We start from the raw sequence: 23,913 nt of genomic DNA, 5'->3' as shown, positions 1-23,913 counted from the left end.
ATTTAAATGGCCATATTGCACACACTTTCATAATTTTAATGTAATTATATGTACATACTTAAGATGTTTTAAGTTTATTACGAATTCAGTATATATGTTTCATAATAATAATTATATGAAATTTAAAAAATATAGAAATCGTATATTATCTTAGCAAATAACATTGCATACACATAACTATTATGTGTATCCGGCAATATTAGCAAATATACATACTTTTAAAATATATTTTATTGCTACACAATTTCTTTCCATATATGTTTGTTTCAGTGTGCATAGTACACTTTAATGAATAATAGAGATTTAATCAGTATTTAACGGCGGATATTCATTAATATCAGATAATATTAATTTAATTGGATTAAAATATAATTATAAAACGCAATAAAATATAATTTTCTTATTTTTTTTTTTATTATATCTCTTTCATTAAATTAAAGATAAAATCATAGTGAAATGATTTATTTTACAAGTAAAGGTCTTTGACGTATCTTATACGTACAAATTACAGATGAGTAAGGCAATTAAAATCGACCATGTGTAAAAAAAATAAAAATTAAAAAAAAAATTGCAAGCAGAATTTTAATTAATTGGCAGTATGCACGTATTATTTATTAATATATTTATACACATATATTATTTATTTATTAAATAATATGACTAATTAATTTATTTATACATTTATATAAATTAAGCAATTACTCTCATTAACACTCAGATGGTTAAATACACTTTGTACACGTAATGCAATGATCATTTACTATAAAACACGTTAATTAAAATTTTTAAGATGTCACTATTTATTTTTAATAAGTAAAGTGAACACAGAGACAAAGCCCGACAATCTTCTAAAAAACTAACAGAAATAATACATCCTCTTTTTATGCAAGCTATTAAGGAAAAAATTTATGATTCAAATGTTTTTAAATTGTTGATAATAGCCGATTGAACTAGCAACATATTCCAAATTGTTTTAACAAAATTGATAAATATCATTAGAGAATCGGTAGTTCTATGAAAAAATTAAAGGTTTTACAAAAAAAACAATGTAATATGCGCCTTATAACTCCAAATTAAATTTAATTTTTCATATATTTTATCTATTAAATCAAAGCAGATTTAGTTTCTTAAAAAAATAGATCCGTATTTGTATTTTGCCTTAGATTAGAAGGTTAAGAGCTAAAAATTCATGTATTATTTTACGGTCAGAGCATGTCTTAATCGCATCTGCAAATTCCAAAAATGTTAAACGGCAGTTCTATTGTATTGATTTTAAAGTGAGAGTTTTTAAATTATAAAATTTTTTTATGTAATCGAAACGTACACTGACAAACTATTAATCTAATCATATGTTCTGAACTAAAAAACAAAAACGTCTTCTGGGCTCAATTGAAAATAAATTACTCCCATAAGTATGCAATTTTCATATAGAAAACTATTAAAATGTGAAATCTTTTTAAAATTTAAATCAACAGAATGGGGATACAAAATACAAAAAGCAGTATTAAAAGAAAACTGTGCTCTTTTTACGGTGTACGACAAAAATTGAGACAAATTTAAAAAAATCAACATTTTTAAAAACTCTGTTTTTCATCTTTTATAGTTTTATGAACTAAATTTAGTTTTTCGTTAATAATTAAATTTTAAATTACGCCTTAAGCGTTTTGTTTAGTTTTTTTTTTTTGGCTAAATAAAAATTAATATTGCAACTTTTTTTTGCTTTTTTATTCCGAAATTCCTAAAAAAAAAACGAAAAATATTTCTAAAAATAAAAGATTTTTCACAGGTGATATAGTTAATATTTGGTTTATACCTGTGGTTATTTTGAATTCATTAATTCTGCTATTTTTTTCCTACAGTTTTTTTTTGTCTTCCATTTTATTTTCATTAATTTACTATACAATTTTTCTTTTTTTTTATAACATATTGCCGAATTTATAAGACTATTTTGTACTTTTGATAAAATTTATAAAAAAAAAAAAATCTTAAATTCACTTCCAAAATGAATAAAATTAAAGACAATCAGAGAGAGAAAAAAAAGATATCTGAAATGCTTAAATTAAAACGTTTATTAAAGTGAAAATGGAAAGTGATATCGTCTTCATTTTTAACTATCTTTTTTTTTTTTACTTTTTAACCATTTTCGGAAGTTGATATACAATATCTTGAAGATATGTAACAATGATACAAATATAGTAGTAACATAAAATTTATAGCATGAGCTGCAAACAAAATATTAACAAAGTATCTCTTCTCAAATTATATTTAAATTATCAAATATAATTATGCGTTTCGTATGAAATTTCGTACGAAATTCATTATTTACTGATCGTATAGTCTTGATTTTTCGGATCTTTTTTTTATCTTCCTCTACTGAATTCTCGAAGCAAATTATTTTCAGAAAAAAATTTTTTTTACATTTAGACATAGGGCATAGTTTAATAAAGGAAATGAGTGATTATTGTACAATAAAATTAAAATATACCTTACTTTATCTAGACCTCCTATAACAAATATCAAACTTATCATGATTTTATACCTTTTCCAACTTGAAATTAAAATATTTCTTATTTTTTTTTTACTCAAAAATTAAAAATTTTAAGTAGGTTAATTGATTTCGTAGTCGATTTTATTCATTATTTAACTAAAGGAAAATATAACAGTTAAAGAAAATAGATATTGAAAGTTTGCAGCAGCACATTTTATCCAAATATAGAAAACAAAACCAAAATTTTTATTAAATTATTGAAAGTCCACAAAAAAAAAATATGCCTACAAATAAAGGCAAAGATCTAATGAACAGAAAAAAAAATTAATATGTATGAATAAATTAATATGAAAATATTTCGGATTAATTAATAAAAAAAAAAATATGAAAATTAAAATAATCGAAAAAGACATTTTGAATCCGAAAATATTTAAAATAGAAAATCTACATGGAAAGAAAACGAAACAAAATTCCAATAAGAAATTTTACATAAAATTTCATTTTCATCTTATTTGGAGGAGTACAATAAAAAAACATAGTAAAAAAGTAAAATTAAATGCTGGTTTTCTAATCTAAATAAAAGTTTTACATAAAAACTAAAATACTTTCAATTTCTAGTTCTTTCGATCATTCGGTTTTTTTTTTTTTTAAATCGGAAAACTAGTTACTTATTTATCGATTTTTTATTTAAATATAGGTAAAAAGTATAATGAAAAAATTAAAAAATTTTTAAAATATAAAACTCGAACAAATATCTTTTTAAAATTTCACATAGCGCCACAAATGCGGGTTGATTAACCTCTTAACCTTATAATCGTATTTAACAATAATAGCAAAATAACAATCATATCATAAGATTTATTTTGTGTATAACATTTTCAATAAATGCACGAAACATATATGAAATATTTTATTTTTTTAAACTACATAAATTTCATTTGGATTGGCAGTTTCTTTATTTTTTCGATTTTCTCAAAAATATTAAACATTTGAAATATATATTTCAATTATATACCTATACATTATGTATGTATATTAGTCCATATATATAAGTATAATGTTCGATACGATCTGCATAAACGTAGTATTTGCATATTAAAATGACAAATTCTACAAAGTTGCATTATTTAATTTTGTATACAGAAATTAAACATTACTTTCAAAACGGTAAAAATTTGATACTAATTCACATGCAACATGAATGTGAATTAGTATCAATAACATGTGCAATTTGAATTTTAGAAAAGTAGAACAGTATAACTATACTATTTTAACAGTAAGTAATGAATATTGTGTGTATAAATGAATCATCTCTTTGCAATAGATGTCGCAAATAAAATATGTCACGAGGACGAAGACAACAAAAATGTTTGAAATTGTGTTTAGTCTATATAAACAGGAACGATTCGGAGAATTGGAAACTGTATAGGTTAATTCGATAACCGTATAAAATATCTTTGAGCAACATCGCTTAATCCGGATATGCAATCAGAAAATATTAAGGTTTTAATTATTAATGGAATTTTCTTAACTTAATAATGGAATCTTTAGAAAAAGGAAATTTTCCTTAAAGATTTACAAATTGAAGGAAAGGGTATCTTGCTTGTATTTTCAACAATTTGGATTATAACAAAACAAACTTTTTGTATTTTAGAGCAAAAAGAATTCATTCATGTTTTAGAACCATTCCATGTTAGAATGGTTAGCAAGTTCAGAGCATTACAGTAATTAAAACTATATTCAAAATTACCCGGGTTGTTTGTGTATTTAGAAATTTCTCTGTTATTTATAACACATGGAAGATAAAATTATTTACATGAATAACAACTGAATTGAAACCAATAGTAACTGAAAAAGATATAAATTAAGCTTTGTGATATTTTATTGTAAAATTTATTATTATTTTTTTGACATGGTCAATTGTTAACTGTATTTTTAAAGTTTGAAAAACACTTAGCTTAACAACCCCATACATACATGAATGATCGCTACAGAAATTACCATAATATTTTTTTTTTTAATTTTTTTATCATATTCACAGCATAAACGAAAACCAGTTCCAATTAGCACGATGCAGGTGTTACTTTTTTTTTTTAAATAATATAAATTAGTCTTTCATTTTTGCAATTTTTTTTATAATAAATTATAATTAACTTTTTTAACTACTATTTTATTCGCACTATTTTAATAATATACAAACAAGAGTTGGGTTTAATATAACAAATTTATATAGCTGCACATTAAAAAGAAGTGACTGATTCACTTTCGATTTAAATTCAAGTTCAACGAGTTGTTTTTTTTTTTTTCGTAAAAGGCGCAACTTGATTATTAAGCGCATGATTATACGCAGTTAGTATTATTAATTTTAATTATAATTTACATATGAATTAATTTATGCAAATTTAATTTGTAATTTATATTTCGCATTGTACAAGTACTTTTACTATGGGTTTCTTTTATAAAAAAAAATTACTTATTTTAAGCTTTGTTATTGCTTTAAAATTGATGCATATGTTAAGTGATTCTTTATTGTTAAGTGATTTCCTAAAAACTATTATTCATTACAATAAAATTGACACGAAATTTTGGAATCTTTATAAAATAATTTACAACAGATGCTCAAAATTAGCTCCATTTGCAGTAATACATGCACGGAGGCGCTTTTGAAAATTGTTGACAATGGTTGCACACTGTTCGATTGTAATATAATCCCCCGTACGTATCAAAGCTCCCTTGAGTGCCTTTTCGACGTGCTACCGAACTCCTGGTAACGTTTTATGACATCATAGACAGTCATTTCTCAGCTGTCTTCATACCTAACCTGTGTAATTCTATAATAGTAATGCGCTTGTTATCCCGATTCATTCCTAGGCTAACAAAAAATAAAGACACAGTTAACAGGTATTACTTGGGGTTAAAAAATTAACGGCGAATGCAAATAATGAAACCATATTCAAAAAAAAAACAGAATTATAACGAGAAAAATTAGTAGTTCCCAAAAGTAGTAAAATCAATCATTTATCGAACCAAATATTGCCAAAAAAAATATTTTTAGCTTACAAACAACTCAAACTAATTAAAACACAATTATTCATCAATAACAATGTCGAATTTTGTTTTATATCTTGCAATGAAAATTTTTGACACTATAATAATATTCAAGAAATGTCAAAAAATATCATTATTTTATTTGTAACCTTCAAATATCAATCAAATCTTTTAAGTAAATTTTAAATAAAAAAATTTTTTCCTCTGTACTCGAAACAAATGAATTTCAATAGAAAACCACACACATTCACAATAACAATATTCTGTTCTTACTATTTTAATTCAAATTTAAATTTTATTTTGCTCCAAAATTCTTTACTCTTGATTAAAATCGGTAACCCACGCTCAGAATTTGTTATTATATTTAAAGAGTCAAAGTTACAGGTGTTCAAGGTGTAAAATATTTGTATTTATTTTCATTTTAATCAATCAATTCTGAACCAAAATATATATTAGAACACTAACAAGATATAGAAATAATTAGATTAAAAATACTTACTGCGAGTATACATAAGGAAAAAAAAATAGAATAGATATCCAGTTTTTCTGATTTAATTATTGAAAATAAATTCATTAAAAGTGGTAATTACTTTTTAAAAAAGTTTATATGTATATACGAGTATACATATATGTATTTGTGCATGTACACCTATATCAATCCACTTGTTGCACACATTTCAATTATTCTCTTTGAAATTTCAATGAAAAAAAAAAAGAGCAAAATGAAATTGGTTTACTTTTTAACTTCCTCATACCATTCTGTAATAACCAAGGACAATAATAATTACTTGTACTATTCACAATAGAATTTTAAAATTTTTATATTTTTAATGCTGACATTTCAAGAAATATATTTGAAAACTTTCCATTAATATTATTATGTTGTGTTTACGACATTCTACTATAATTACGAAATTAAAATAACATTTTTTCCCCTTTTTAACAATATAAAATAATAATTATATACCCATATATATAGTATTATTGTAATGAAAACAACATTAGTAATTTAAATATTTCATTATGAATATATAATTGATATTTAATACAGTATCATTCAACTACAATCAATTAATAATCTCTTAAGAGAAGAAAATATCATGCTGTAGAGTGACCGACAAAAGAAATAAGTATGATAATAATAAAATCGAAGGAAAAAGCAACAATTTTGACGGTCAAATATTTTGGAATTTGAATTTTTTTTTATTTTAATTACCCTCAAATTCAAATCCATATATAATATATTTTTTTTTGTGTTACCAAATATGAATTGATACCATATTTAATAAATTCAAATTTAATTTATCTATTTTTGATTATATCTACCTAATACCTACATCAAGTTAGACTGTGACTCCTTCAAGGTCTTATTATATCGTTGAACTTAAAATAAACTAAAATTTCCCATACACATTCTCATACAACGAAATCAATACAAATCTAAATCGTATCAAAAATTTCTAATATTTTAAACAAGTTCAACAAACAAATATTGAATATTGAAAAAATTGTAATTATTCTTTGAAATAATAAAAATATTTACAGAAAAATAATATACCTAATTAATCTAACTTTAACAAATTAAATAATCCGGAAATTTGGTACACATTGTAGACAATATTGTGAATTCACATTTAATTTGGTATTTAATACAAAGTCACAATAAATTCAGTAAACCATTTCACTGCTACAAGAATAACAATTATATTCAATTATAATACTCAACTAATTTAGTATTTGACATAAAAGAGAAAAAAAAGTATTTAAAGAACTGTTAAAAAATGTAGCAAAACTAAAAAGTTCTTAACATTTTTCAATACAATAACAGTTGTAAATTTTTGCTATCTGAATGAATGCTGGATTCAAATTGATGTGTCGATGCTCACATGTACAATGCTTTATGGCTACTACCAAAAACAATAAAAGTTTAACAATGTAAAAGGGCGTTGTTAGAAATTTATAAAGTCGCATGTATAATAATTAACATTAAAAGAAAACAAAAATCAAATGTGGTGAATTTGAAAATTTCAATTTTTTTCCATTAAAAAACTATTAAATGAAAATTTTCAGGAAATTTTAATTGACAAATTATTTTTGTTTTGCTTTCTTGCTTTGTTTTCAAATTTAATGAAAGCAGCGGAGATTTTTCTATTATAAATATTTTTCTATTACAAGAAAATGGTGTTTAAGTACGCAATTTTATTAAGGTGACCATAAGATGTAAGTTTATTCGGTTGTGCAGATTGTGATTTAGAAAAATTCAATTTTATTAAGTATTTGATCACAATTCATATTTTTACTGATATGATATTAAAATTAAGTGCATTCATTGGATACATTTATTATATTTATTACATTTAAATGTAAATCATTTGAACAGAAAAAATATTTAATTATAAAAATATTTAAGTACTCGTACATATTATGCCCCCAATCTTAAATCACTATACTATTTAAGCAAATTGAAAATTTACAATAAATTTACAATAAACTTTATATACAGTGGAATATTTGTGCAACGAACACTTCATGTAACTAAATTCTTCATTTAACGAAGAAGTTTTTTGACATAGTAGCGCTTTATTTCAATTCTGTATTTTTAATAACTATATTACGGAAAATGATTCGTATTATGTAGAGTTTTCAGTGTATTACGCCACCTATTCTTTCATATCTCAATTCAAGTTTAATTCTGCTAAGTTTGCAATAATAAACAAGCCCCTAAAAACCTTATTACAAGCCATATTATTATTGTTCGGAGAAAAATCATTTTTTTCTTAACATAGAAACTATCTATATTATCTATAATTTATTATAATAAATTTAGTTATTTGCAAAACGAAAACAAAACTTCTGTGATTTCATATAAAATTAATAAATTCAAAGTTATAAATTTAAAATATTTTTTATTAAACACTCTAATACATTTATTGATGCAAATTAAGTTACAAAAGAGAAAAAAAATGTTCAATCAAATGACTTTTCAATAGAAAGTTATGAATTGATTTAAATTATGCCGATAATAAAATTTGCAATTTATTCTCTTTACATCTCTTATATAACATAGTAAGACTCTTTGATTACACCGCTGCCATATTTACTCTTCAATATTAGTACATGTATATCTCACGTTCAAATTCATAAAAGAAGATTTATCAAAAATAACCTGGTGACATTAAAAATTAAATATTTTTATACGTAAATTATTTCTATTTTTCTTTTTGCAATATTTAGCATACTGGTATTTCTATATTAAAAAATAACAAACATACCGATAAATACTAAATTACATGTCATACTATATAAGTGATTTCAATTTAAATTCAACTCCAAAAACGGAACCCAATAATTTATAAATTCTATAAAAGTGAATTTTTTATAAGATTTAAAGAGAAAAAATACTTTTCTGTACTTAACAAAAAAAAAATAAATATACAACAATAATGTAATTTTGTCCCTCTTTATTATTAAATCCATAAATACAAACATAATATTAAACGCATTTTACATAAATAATTTTATTTTATATGAAAAAATAAAAAAAATTTTCCGCATGGAAAAATCTCTGATTCTTTTGTCTGCATTTTACATAATAGACGATAATGACGCTTTTAATTCATATAATCCAATATAAATACACTTGGTATACCCCTTAAAATAGCCAAGTGTACACAGACAAGTTATCAATATTTTTATTCATTTTTAATGTTTCGTAATGTTAAATTTTTATGGTAGTTATACAAAAACAACAAAAAAAAATAAATAAATGTAGAAAGCCAAAGAAGAAAGAAAATCTCATTTTTACAAGTGGAAAAATTAAATTTCAAACAAAAACATAAATACTAAATTAAAATTAAGGAAAACAAAAGCATAAGAGCGAAATGGTAACAATAACTAATTAAAAATGTCACATAAAAACAGGGAAAAATTTCATACCATATACAAAAGTAAATAAGCACTTCATGAATTTTATACCATTTGTGTATATAAAAAAAAAACACAAAAAAGAAAATCATATACGTACTATGTAATTTCAGCTCTATAACCAACATAAAATCCGTAACCTTGCTATATGGATTACAATGCATAATGTGATGTAATTTTGCCAATTCACATTTTCTCCATACATGTTTTTCTTATTCCGAATTCAATATTATTATACATTCACATATTATGTACATATATGTACATAACACGTATACTGTATAATATGTACTATACGTATTTGGTCACGCTGGTAACAATCTTTATAACTCAAAGTAAATTCTTATATAAAAAAATATATGTATAACAAAAATTGTTTTTAATTGTACCAAAAGTCGCAATTGTGTAATAAAGAAACAATAATAAAAATAAAAACAAAAGTAAAAAACAAAAAAAAATTTTTTTGAACTCAAAAATCTTTAATTGCCTACAGAGATTTTATTTTACCAATAGATTTTTTTTTTGTATGTCAATTGCAATATGAACTTAACAATTTAAAATTTTGATTAAAAATTGTTATCCCTTAAGGGGGTTTCTTCTATTGAATACTAAATATTTAGATCATTTCAAATCCAATTAAAAATATAATTTAAAACAAAAAAAAAAAATTTTGTATGATTTGAAATTTAATTATAGAAAATATGAAAACCTTTACGAAATTATTATTGATATACAAAATTTACCTATTTAAAAATTTCGAAAATATTTGAAAAACGTTTTGATTATTTTTTATGAAATTAAAATGTTACCCATGTGTTTAGGGGAATTGTGGCTAATTAAATTAAGACACAAAAAAAAACAAGAATACTTCTGAAAATCAAAATGATTTCAGACATTTCCAATTAAGTAATCTCATTAATTTTGTGCTTTGTTAATAGAAACAACTAACTAATTAAAATTCGTACTAGTTATAATATCTATGTTAACTTGGGTAAATAAGTTTTCTCTCAGTGGCATGTGTACAAACATTTTGTTCTAATGTACTTATGCAGAAACAAAATTTTGAAAATTGCATGGAACAAATTATTTTTAAATTGCTTTTAGATGCACTTCTATTCAAAGCAATCTTAAAATCTCTGCTAATATCGGTAAATAAGTTTTACTTTTTTATATACAAAAATGTTTATAGATTATTTAAGATTAGAGAAAATTATAAAAGGATAAATGCGGCAATTTTCTAGTAACTTCTAAAGCAAATTTTAAAACTCTCAGTCTACGTAAATTTATTGTTTCTCGTAATTGTTAAAAACATCAAAAATGTTTGAATTACGTAAACATGTACGTAACGCAATTCGCTGTAAATGAAAATTTTTAATAAAAATTTGACAATCCAATATAGATATTCATAGAATTCGAACAAATTAATTTCGGCCCATAATTCTAATTATTCCCTCTTATATTTCATAAGATACCAATTTATTTCTACAAAAAAAATTTTTAATCAATATATATTTAGCTTACCTTTCAGTTATATTCTTCTTTACGCTATCCCATGAATCACCAACAATTACCTCAGTTGATCTTATATCTTCTTCATCATTACCATCTAAACTACGATCAATTTCATCTTCTAATCCAGAATCTTCTAAACTAATATGACAACTGGACATTGTTAATTTTTTACCATTATCACCAACTTCAATCCAATCAGATGTACGTATTCTTGATGATGACATCGATGATGTTGTTGACCTTTGTGTACCATATGGTGATGAATCAGTTGAACAACCAGATGGATAACGTTTTCTTAATTGTTTTGATATATTTTTTTTACCTTTTATATCAATAATATCACGTTCATTTTCATCACTTGAATTATTATTTATTAAATGGCATTTATTGCTATTACTATCATTGCTCAATAATTCATCATTCATTTTTAATGAATTATCATCGATCTCTTCTAAATGATCATCACTTAAATTATCAAGATCAGTTGTGATAATATCTTGGTTTGATTGTTCCTGTTTTTTCTCTTGAGATTCTGGATCAACTGGAGTAGTTTTTCCAATTTTTTCAATTGATTTAGAATCATTAATAATTTCATTATTTTTATTGAATTTATCATTAATTTGAACTGATGGAACTGAATTAATTTTATTTCTTTCACTAGTATTATTATTATTTTTATTACCATTAAATAATGCTAAAGATGTTTTGGATTTTGTTAATGGTAATGTTGTTATCATTCCTTTTTTATTTTTTTGAATTATTTCTTCAGATGAATCATCAGTGTGACGCATTGCTGCAATTTCTGATATTAGGATTTCATGAAATGCAGCTTTTTTCTCTGGTGGTAAGGCACTAATACGACTTTGTGTTTTATTAATTTCATTTGATCGTGTTATTTGATCACAACCACCTTCTGGTTCTGGACGTTGTAATAAACTTACACATGTAGTACTTCGTTGAACTTTTACATTATTATTTAATTTTGGTGATGATGATATTTTAATATTTGGACTAGGAATTTTATTATTTCTTACTGATATTAAATGTTCTGTTTTCTCATTATTTTCCATTATTTTATTATTTCCGTTTTCTAATATTGTCATCGATGTAGTATTATCATTAATTGATTTTGAAATTTCTTTATTTGCAGAAATTGCCGGTGATGTCATCATCATTGTTTTATTTTTAGATAATGAATTTGATGATTGATTTATTGTTATTTCAGTAAATAAACGTTCAGCAGCATTCTTTAAATTATTTTCCATTTCTAATTTATTTACTGGAATTGAATTTATATCACATTTTTTACTATCATCGATTGAAATTATTGCATTAGTATTTGTTGAAATCGATGCTGTATTTGTTGGAATTGTTGTTATTATAGTTGATTTTTCTTTATTATAAACTTGTGTATTTTTTATATCACCATTAAAAGTTGTTGCAGTTGTTGTTGTTGTTGTTGAATAATTTATTTTATTTTCATTATTATTATTATTATTATTATTATTATTGTTATTACTGATAATAATTGATGACTTTTGTTGTTTTGGTATATTCACTGAGCATAAAGTGCTATGCGATCTACTTATACCAACAATTGGTGATGGTGATGTTGTTGTTTCTATTGTTGAATTACAATTTAATATTTTAACATTATTATAATCATTGCGCGGAATTATTCTAGGTTTTGGTTTCGGTGATAATTGTGGATCATTATTATTTTCACTTGATGATTTTGATATTGTAATAAATTTACTATTATTTTTATCATCTTTACAATCATTATTATTATTATTTAATTTATGTTCCATATCAATGGTTTTATTATCTAAAAAACAAAAAATAACATAAAAAAAAATTAATTTTTTTTTCCTTAAAAAAATAAAAGTTTAAAAAATAAATACGTAACAAATAATTGAAGCGTTTATTGTGACGAAATTTTAAGTTTAAAACTTGTGTTATGTACAACGAAAACTAATAGGGTTAAATTTCTTGGACAGAATACAAAATTCAAACACTTTTTTTTAACAAAAGTGTGAAATTTTTTTTAATTTTCTTAGAAAATTTTTTATTCTACTTAAACCAATTCCTAGAAAATCCATTATGTATGCTTAATAATTTTTAACCGAAAATTTCCGAAAGAATAAGGTGAAGTGTAATTAAACTTTGCAAAATGTTAAATATTCCAAGTGAACAAGAATTACTACTATATTATTCTTAACCGGATATTAATAATTTCTAAGCAAATGTAGAAAAAAGCGAAAAAATTAATAAAACATTTTTTTTTACATAATTGAAAGCAATAATGTTTTTATTAAATTTTGTTTTTTCAAATGTGCCATTCTGACTTCATGGGGCTCTATTCATTAAAATAGTGTTTTTTAATTCCTATTAAGAAATTTCTAAAAAAAATTGTTGCTGAGTAAATATAGATTTAGAATATTTTAAAGATTAAGTAACTAGTAATTTAGGAATTATTACTGAGTAATGATGATTTTATTCTCGTGTATTACATATACTTTCCACGATATAAAATTGATAGGTGAACGAAATTCATAAATATTTTTATGTTACACTTTGAATTCATATTGAAAATTAAATGTCTACTTTTCTTTTGAAAAATTTACTATTTAAAAAATAAATTATAAATATGTAGTTACGGGTATAATAATGTAGTTAAGCGATTAAAATAAATAAAAAATTGTTGTTTTAATCAACTTTCTGAACTTAAAAAAATTATAAAATCAAGAATAAAAAAAACAATTACAATGTAAAACTTACCATTTGCAATTGAAAATTTATTATGATTGTTTATCAAATTATTTTCAACGACATTTTCATAGCTTCCAACTTTATTGTTAATATTATTCTTACTGTCGTAACTGTTATTATTATAAACATTATTGATATTATTACTATTATTATTTGAATATATTTTATTAGTTTTAATAATGATTTCAGTACGATTTCGTTTTAATTCACTTGGTTTTGTTGGAAAATTTAATTCATTAAAAAATCGTCGATTATTTCCATTTGTTGATGTTGCTGTTGTTGTAGCCGTACTATTACTTAATGATGAAGAGTTAACAATAATTTTTGCTGATGATAATGACTCATTATTATTGTTACTAATATAACTATTGTTATTATTATTATTATTAAATGTGTTATCAATATAATTGTTACTATTGTGAATTATTGTTTTATTATAAGAATTAATAGCTGAAGTTATAGAATTTCCATTATTATCATTCCTTATTCTATTAAAATTACTGTTACTGTTAACATTACTATTATTGTTGTTATTATTATTATTCATATTTGAATGGTAATTATTATTGACACCACGATTATTATTATTATCGTTGTTGTTATTATTATTAATATTACTGCTAGTATTGTTGCTATTTAAGTTCAAAGATGTCATATTAATTGAATTATTGCCATTTGTAATTATTTTAATAGAAGATCCAGACGCATTATTTAAAGATTGTTGCTGCTGCTTTTGCTGTTGTTGTTGTTTATATTCATTATGATGTTGATAATTACGTGTTACAGAAGAAGTTAAAGAAGAATTTTTTATATTTGAAAACATAGATGAAGATGTTGTATTTGTATTTATATTTTGCTTATCTTGTGAAAAATTATTATTATGATGATTTATAACAATTTGATTGAATGCCTCGTTTTGATTACTATAATTTAATTTATCCGGTATTGTTATTGAAGCTGATGCTGTTGATGAATTCGATGATGAAATTGATGATGATGTTGATATTGATGAAGATGATGATGTTGGTTTTATAGAAATATTTTGTGGTTTCTTATTATATTGTTTTTGTATATTATTAGTTTGTTTTAAAATTATTTTATTATTTATTTCTTTATCTTCATGATTCTTATTTGAATTAAATGTCGGTGACTTGTATATAACGGTTCTACCACCGGTAATTACTTTCGGTACAATAGGTGCATCACGTAAATTCTGTTTACTATTATTATCATAAATATTTTCAGATGATATTTGTTGATTATAGTGTTGATGATGATATGTATTGTAATCATAATTATTATTATCATCATCAAGATCGGTAATAAGCATAGGATTCTTTGATGTAAACGCTGTTGTAGTTGCTGCTGGTAATGATGAGGAAGCCGAATTCTTCAAGTTTGTTGTAGTTGTTATGGTTGTATAGTTTTTATTGGAACTTGATAAAGGTGATTTAATTTCATTTGAATCGATACTGTTAATTTTTCCCGATTTGTTACCAGTAATTATATTGATATTATGATTATTAGTATTATTTGGATTATTGTTATTGGGTACATGAATACGTTGTGATTGGAATGATGATTGATTAGAGTAATGTTGGGATAATTTTGAAGAATCAATTCGAGACTTTGACGGCATTTGATTTGTATTGGCAGTTGTAAAAGGTGGATTTTTTTGTTGTTGTAATTGATTTTGATTTTGGTGATGATGTATATTTATTATAGGTCGAGGTGGTATAGGTGGACCTGCCTTTTTTGCAGTTATAAAAGATGACATTATTTACTCGTTTTGTTTGCAATTGGTATAAGTTTAAGAAAGTAAAGATGCTAGATGAAATTCAAAGTATTTTAGAAAATTCGTTTTATTCACATAAAATTTAATCTTGCAAATAATTTTCCATTATTGCACATTTATTTTTTACATTTCGTTGTCACTTTTAAATATTATAAATTTTTTCACATTATGAACAAATTTTTTTTTCCAATTGAACTTACACAAAACTTTCATTATACAAATTGCTAGAAAAATTTAAAGTCCTATAAATAAAATTAACACTCTTATTCAAAATTTTAATAAATCATTTTTGATAATTTAATTACGGATTTTGCTATTTATTAATAAAATATATTTATCAATTATTTAATTTTTTTTCAAATTGTGAATAGACTCTACAGCAATATTCCAATATTTCGCATTCTTATTTTGATTCATTAAGTACTTGAGATTACTTTAAGCATAAAGGCTTGTATTGAGTTTTATATATTATTTTGTTTTCCGCAAGATATACAGGGTGACTAAGAAAGATATACAACATTATATCTCATTGGTTACAGAGTTTTTTGCACTGGATTGAGTGCCAAATCTCAAGGTTTTCGCAGATACAAGAATTTCAACGAATTTTGGTGAAATTTTTACTTTTAATTAAGGGGTTAAAAGTCACTAAAAAGTATGCCCTCAAAAACCCTTAAAAATGCCATTTTTTAAATATTGATTTCAATGAAACTAAGTATAAGCATTTTTTAAATTTTTCAAACATAGAAAAGCTGTGCGTTGCCGCTTCTACAGCGGCATACCATATCTGAACTTTAAAAAAATTCCCAAATTTTTGATGTGGTTTTTCTTTTAAACTCCAAGCCTGGAATTTTAACAGCTTTTAAGCTATCGCCACTCAAAATTTGTAAAATTTGAATTTTTGACACCTTATATTTCCGCAGCTGCAAGCTGTTCCAAATTTCTATAAATGCAAAAAGCTAAATGCCATGCCATCAAAAAATATAATTATTTTTCTTAGCTCAAGCAATTAACCCTTATGTTAACGCCTCTTTAAATTTTTTTTTTTATTTCAAAGATTGCATAAATTGTTTATCCTAAATGTATGCAGTCCTTGAAATGTATTGGTATATGAATGAAAGTAATTTTAATAACGTAGTACAAAAATAGATTGCTGTTAAAAGCAGTATTTTCATTTGTTAAAGGGAAAAGTGCTACATTGCAAATCACTGCTTTGAACCAACTTAATTCTTTTAGTTTTCTTTAACCCGGAAATTCCTTATGAAATATTTAAAGAATTTTTCAAATCTTTTTTTCAAAATTTTACCTAATTCCCTAATCTTTTAGTTTTAGTCATGTTTTTTACAAATTTTAATTTATTTATTCAAGAAATTTTGTAAAAATCGGACAAACTTGCAATAGTTGCTTTGATTCAATTTTATATCATCTACTCAATTTTAATTATAAAATTTTAAAGAGTTTGGTAGTTTTTGTTATGTACTACAATATCTTTAAATTACAAATACACATAGTTTTATCAAAAATAATTTTAATACTTTGTTTACGCATTGTTACTATTTGTGTTATCAGTATCTAAAGTAAATAAACTTGACCTAATTGTAGAATGTACTTGTAGTGCACTATGATGACTAACATTAAATTCCATATATTAAGTATTATAAAGAAACATATGCATAAAAATAAAACTTTCACTCATAAATTAGATTATTTGAATAAAAAAGAAATTAATTTCAATTTTACTTTGATAAGAAATAATTAAAATAAGAAAGAATTATTGAAAAATTTTTAAAAATTTATTGTTTAAAAATAATAATTAATAATTTGCTTTAAAGTAAATTAAATAAAAAGCAATTGCACTTCTTTATTTTCGTCGAAAACTTTATTCTATTCATAATAAAAATAATTCCTTTTTTAATCAAAAATTAAAACGAAGTAAAGACCGAAAAATTGATTTAATATTTTAAAATTTAAAAAAGAAATTTCTGAAAAAAGAATTGAAAATTTCCGAATAATTGCATAAGTACATACGAGTAGCATCATGAAAGGCTTATGGGATATTTAAAGATCAAAATCGCATATTGTTTAAAACAATTAACATCATTGTAACAATATGAAGTATTCATTATTAAAAATACCATTTCGAAATACTTGCATATTATTTAAAAATTAAAATTCACGGAAAAATATTGAATTCAAATCGTGTCAAAGGTATTAATTTCAAAAACCAAAATACCTTAACCTGAAACTATTATTGAAAAAATTAAAATAATCATCACAAAATACTTATGTAATTTTAAACCAATCATCGATTTACATTTCAAAAATAAAATTAAATTAAATATCATTTTGTTAATCAATTATATGATTAAGTACATACTCTCTTTCAAAATAAATCTCATTCCATTGAATAAATATCGAAAATTACAAAATATATAACCAAATTATTTTTAAACGATCCCCTTGACCCTCAAAAAAAAATTGAGTAAAAAATTAAAAATTTAACTTTTGCCATTTTTCTGATTTTGTTTTTTTTTCACTCTGTACTTTTGATTTTTGTATTTTATTTTAAGAACTGATATATGAATGAAGTTGAGGGTCAATACAGTGTCTTTTAATACTCATATATATATACAATTACTATAGAAAATGTAAATTTTAAGAAACCAGATACTTTGAATTCATTTTTCGTATTCTTCATTGATATTAATTGAAAATGTTAAAAAATATACATGTATGTAAATAATTGTGATACTTATGCGGCCAATTTTTTTTTTAAAGGTCAAATATGCAATATTTTTTAATAGTTGACATCCTATGAAGCCGCAATGAATTTTAATAACTATATAAATGAATTTAATTAATCACATTTTATAATTAAATTACAAATCGATGAATCGATAACAAATTAAATTTTTAAAATTAAAATAATTAATTTTTTATTTGCTTTAATAATTTTGTTTATTTTGAATTCTTAATATTTATTTATTGGCAGCCTGTCAATATTTTGTACATAGATATCAAAATATTAATCATTTCTGAGGTAAATAATAGTCATAAAATTTGTTTTACTTTTTTTTTAAATTACATAATTTACTTAAAGTTATCTTAATCCAGTAGTGTAAAAAATATACTGTAGTATGTATAAATATACAAGAGCAAGCAAATTACAAGAAATTTCTGATTCCATTCATTCACTGTAAAAAAAAGCTGTAATTTATAAAACCCTGAAGCAGTGTGTGAAAATCCCATATGAAACCAGTTCAATTTACGCTCTAATGTATTAATCGTAATTTGAACAATTCAGTTTAAGTTAAATCTCAAAAGAGGAAATCCCAAAAAAAGAAGTTCAACAACAATTCATTTTTTCCAATTCTTTAATTTTTAAAAAATTTTTTAATGAACTTCCTATACTTAAATATTGTATAGTAAAATTGTAGAATTTTTCAAAAATTAAGTACTTTTTGAATTTTATTTTACCTATTTATATTTAAGTAAATAAGTAAAATGTGTGAACGGCCGATAATAAATCTCAAACAATTAAAAATGTACATATACTTAATTACTTCCTTTGAAAGAAACGTTAAGAATTTGAGTACTTGAAGTAATTATTAAATAAATTAAAAAGCTAAACAGAAATTATAAACTTACACTCAAATAAAATTTCGATTACTAAGTACAATTAGTAAACAAATTTGAAACTAAAAATTTTCTGGCCTCATGCTAGGAAAAATATTAATTTTTAATGAGATGTTACACACAAAACATAAATTCTTTTGTTCCGAATACTTTTTTTTTTGTCCAATTCTATTTGTACTTAAAGGCTATTAAAAAAATTAAGCAACCTATAATTTACCAAAATAAATTCATTAGTATTTAAAATTAAAATTTCCTCATTTAATTTCACTATACCTATACTATGGTATATATTTCCAGCATATATTAAGTACAAGTACATATGTACTGTATATACTTATATAATTAAATAATTTTAATAATTTAGTTATACACCATAATTATAAGGAAATTTAAAATTTAATGAATCAAAATAAGCAAAATTTAAATGTAATCAATTAGGTGAATATGTTAAATGAAAAATCATCAGCATAAAAACAAAAACATTTCGAAATAAAACAATTAGTCATCCGAAATGGTTGTATACATATTGTAGACGTGTATTAAGTAAATAAATATATTTAATATAGGTACTTAATTTGTATATATAACAAAATAATAATAAAAAAGAAAAAATAAACGTGATTTTAAACCGCATTTAAATTATCAAAAATTTAATTTTAAAACAGGCGAATAAAATTTATTCTAATGGTGGGCAAAATCCATTATAAATAAATTAATATTTAAATAATTATTATTATTGCAGAAAATTATTAAGTATTTCCTTTTTGCCTTATTGTTTTTGTTAAATTATATATAGACTATTATAAATGAATTTTTAATTAATTAAATAAAAAAGATTGTAATTAAATACTCGTAATATAAGTGTGTACTCGTATAACAGAAATAAAACTAATTTTTTTAAAATAATTATTTCACTTATAATTGAAATTATATTTAGAAAAAAAAAACATTATTATTTTATTCCCGAGAATTTTAATATGCACATTCCATTTCAAATCGAAACAAAATAATGTAGAACTCAAGAATATTTTTAATTATAGAAACAATTGTTATACCATATTTTATTTATTATTTATTTTACAAATTACTGGCTGAATATACTTAAGTAAATAAATCACATATTCTTGAGTATCTAAGTATATAAAAAATTATAATATTAAATGAATTTTCCAATTTTTTTTTTTTTTTTGGGTAATAAAATTTAGAAATCATGTTAATACTCGTAATAAAAAAAATTATCTATAAATATTTGAACCATTCACTTTTTTGTCTTGCTTGTTTTATTTTTTGATGTTCATTTCGTTGTGAACAAGATAAAAAAATAATAAAAATTACAATATGAAAGTAAAAAATCGTGACTTTAACAATATAAGTATCTAAACACACACAGAGCCAAAAAAAAAAAAAAAACAATATCGTTAAATATTTTTAGAATGATTCAATCACAGTGATTTTTATATATGATTTTCTTTTTTTCTTATAATAATAATACATACATATGTACATATGTATATTCTGTGTTGCAAAATTTCTCACTTATAAATTTTACAAATAAAATAAAATTAACGACAGGTTTTGATTATTAATAAAATAACAAATTAAATAAGCTTATAACCTTGATAACTCGTTTTTTTTTTTTGAACAATTCTTATAACATTCTTTTTTTTTTCATAATGGTTGCTTTTTAACACTTGTTTTTTTTTTTGCAAATTTTTTAATAAACAAGTTTATTATTTTAAAATTTCGTTCAAATTAATTTTTTATTTTACTATTAACAAAAACTTGTGAAATTTTAAATTTTGTTATGAATTAAAAAATATAATTTTATTTTAAAATTGAAAAAAAAAATTTGTATGTATAAAAATGACGAAGCCTTAATAATCATCATTCAAATTGAAGATATGTATATACATATGTACATAATGTATTTTATGTGTCAAATTAATAAAATTATTGGAACTTTATAAATTAAATACAAATTTGCAAAAGAATTTATTTTAATAAATTTTTGGAATTTCTCACAATTTTGTTTATAAACCACTCACTATTAATCGCAATCCTTAATTATATTATTGTCAATTAAATATAACATATAATATTTTGAATTATAATAAATTCTACAAATCAATAAAATAAATGTAATTAAGATTACACTTTAAATTTTATACCAAAACTTTTCTTACCACGAATATTTTTAAATTAATTTTAATTTTTTTTCTAATTAACCATTAAATATTCATAGGTAGGTAGATAGGTAGTGCATTATTTTAATAATTTTCTTTTGTTTTCAATTTAAAATATTAAAATGTAATATAATGAAAGCTTAAAAAAATTATTTCACTTCAAAACAATTTTAATATTGCATATATAGCCAGATATGTACATATATTTTTATTAAAAGTAATAAAACGTAAAAAAAACAGAACACAAAAATCGAATTTTCCCCCCTGGGGAAAATACGTTCTCCTTTTTTTTTTTTATTTAAAATTTTAAAACAAATTAATCAAGCTTTGTTATTTTTTTGTTGTGTAAAATATTCCAAGCAAAGCTTAAAAATTTTTTTTTTGTTCTCAACTTTTTATTTTGTTTTTTGTTTTTAAATTATATTCTAATGTATATTTATATTTTATATACATAATAATATTATATTTATTAATAATATTTATTTTCTGTTTCGTAATTATGGTTTATCAAATTTACGCTTTTAATTATTATTATAATATGCAAAAAAACGAAAAACGTAAAAATGGGCCGTACTTTACGTTACAATATTAATATTTTTTTATTAATAAAAAAAAATTACTATTTATAATATATATACCGATATATTATTGAAAAATAATTTTTTTCATTTAATAAAATTTTAATCCGAAACCGAAAACATAAAAATTTGTTAACCGCTCGAAATACCGTCGTAAACTAAAAAACATAAAATATTTTAAAAATTTATTTGTTCAAAAAGAAAATAATTTAAAAAAAAAATATATATAAATAAAGTTAACTCGCGTAATAAAATAAAACCAGTAAAATATAATTCTCTCACTCTCCCTGTTTTTCTTTCTCTGAATTTGAAAATTTCAAACACAAACACAACACAGAAAAGAACATATAATAAATCGAAATTGAACAAATTAACTGATGAACGGCAAGACAACAATAAACGGCATTTATTTTCTTAGCTCTTTTTTAATTTTTTTTTCCTGTGTGTTTTGCTCTTTTTCTCATTCTCTTTGTTATACACTAATACTTATACCCAGTCTTTTTAATTTAACTCAATTTAAAAATTTTATAATCCAAGCTCTAGGTCTGCAATTTAATTCTCTCAATAATACTCCCAAGCTTATAAATCACACACATACACACATGCATCAACAAAATATCTATTATTTTATATTAACTGTAAATGTATCTTTAAAATTTTTCAAAGCACCCTCTAAAACAGGTTTTTCATTTATGTTTGAAGCCTCGCTTTCTCGCTTCTCTTTTATATTTTCTTTCTATTTATTTATGTCTGTTATTCGTTTATAATCATTATAACATGAACATCACACAAAATTCACAAATCGTTGTCATTTTAATGTCTGCTGTTTGTTCTCATTTTTCACAAAAAAAAAACAATAACAACAACAGCGACAACAATAACAATAATGGTAAAAAAAAATTCACTCTCACGGAATTTAAATAACCGCAAAAAAAAAGAAATTAAAAAAACTGTAAATTTATAAGAAAACAGAGAGAATAGCATCAGCAGATCACCATTCATTAAAAATAAATACAAAAAAAAAAAGAAAAAAAAAAGAAGTAGGTAAGCAACGTGTAAATATCTTAAAGCAAAATCAGATTTCTGGTTCTACAATAATGTTATTTCATCGTTTATATCGAATTGTGGGACGACAATAATGACAGTAAAGCAGAAGACAACGGTATTTGAAAAAATATTTCACGTTAGTTTTTGATTTTCTGAAAAAAAAAATAAATTCAAAAGCCAATATTCACTTTTTACTAGGTTGGTAAGTTTATGCTTGTATTTATGTACATAATTGACTAACAAGACTAATACAAATAATTAAAGTAAAAGATTTAGTAGCTTCTAATGTAATTATATGAACATAAACAGCCATAAATTTTAGAATTTAAGAAAAAAACTTAAAGAAAATCAGTATAAGTTCTATAGAGGAAATTGAAATTTTCAAAAGAAATTAAAAAAAAAATTCTTATTTTTTATACAATTTCTATAGCTTCATAAATTTGAACACAAACATACAAGTAATTTGTTATGTGTACCCGTGTGCATGTTTGTTTTTATACATATACATATATGAAATGAATTCTGTTTTTCATTAAGTTACTTAAAAAATGTGAAATTTAATTCTCTTACTCAAATATTTTGTTGCAAAATGTATAGAATGATAAGAAAACAAGGGGAAAAAAATAAGAAAACAATTGAAAGTTAAATAAAAATATTATCATTCGAAGTGCAGAATATCGAAATCAAAAGGCAAAAGAGAAAATTGCAGACTCAAATAAAGCTTGAAAATTTTTAATTTTGAAAATTTTTGATAGTTTTTGGGCATATTAAAGTGCAAAAATATACATAGTATTCTGTAATGTCACGTAATATGAAGATTTAATTTTAAAAGAGTTGCATACCACGGATCTTAGGGCTCAGGCAGACATGAATTTTTAATTTTACAATTACTGCTTGATTATAAAGTAACTAAACTATTGAATCAACTCAACT

General features: G+C 22.6%; 1 protein-coding gene across 1 annotated transcript in view; it reads right to left on the bottom strand.

The window, feature by feature from the left end:
• LOC129615097 (probable serine/threonine-protein kinase DDB_G0282963) overlaps positions 1–22,070 on the bottom strand; it is a 142,310-nt gene extending 120,240 nt beyond the window's left edge. The window contains exons 1-3 of the mRNA XM_055530163.1: positions 21,356–22,070; positions 13,754–15,781; positions 10,982–12,800 (exon numbers count right to left, since the gene is read on the bottom strand). Of these exons, the coding sequence (XP_055386138.1) occupies positions 10,982–12,800; positions 13,754–15,521 (3,587 nt within the window). The 5' untranslated portion in view covers positions 15,522–15,781; positions 21,356–22,070. The remainder of the gene's footprint in view (positions 1–10,981; positions 12,801–13,753; positions 15,782–21,355) is intronic.
• Positions 22,071–23,913: the final 1,843 nt, after the last annotated feature.

Source organism: Condylostylus longicornis, unplaced genomic scaffold, assembly GCF_029603195.1.
Source record: "Condylostylus longicornis isolate FDR11 unplaced genomic scaffold, ASM2960319v2 ptg000135l, whole genome shotgun sequence".
Classification (NCBI taxonomy): Eukaryota; Metazoa; Arthropoda; class Insecta; order Diptera; family Dolichopodidae; genus Condylostylus; species Condylostylus longicornis.
Note: the sequence above shows the minus strand (reverse complement) of the source record. Positions and strands in the feature narration are given on the sequence as shown.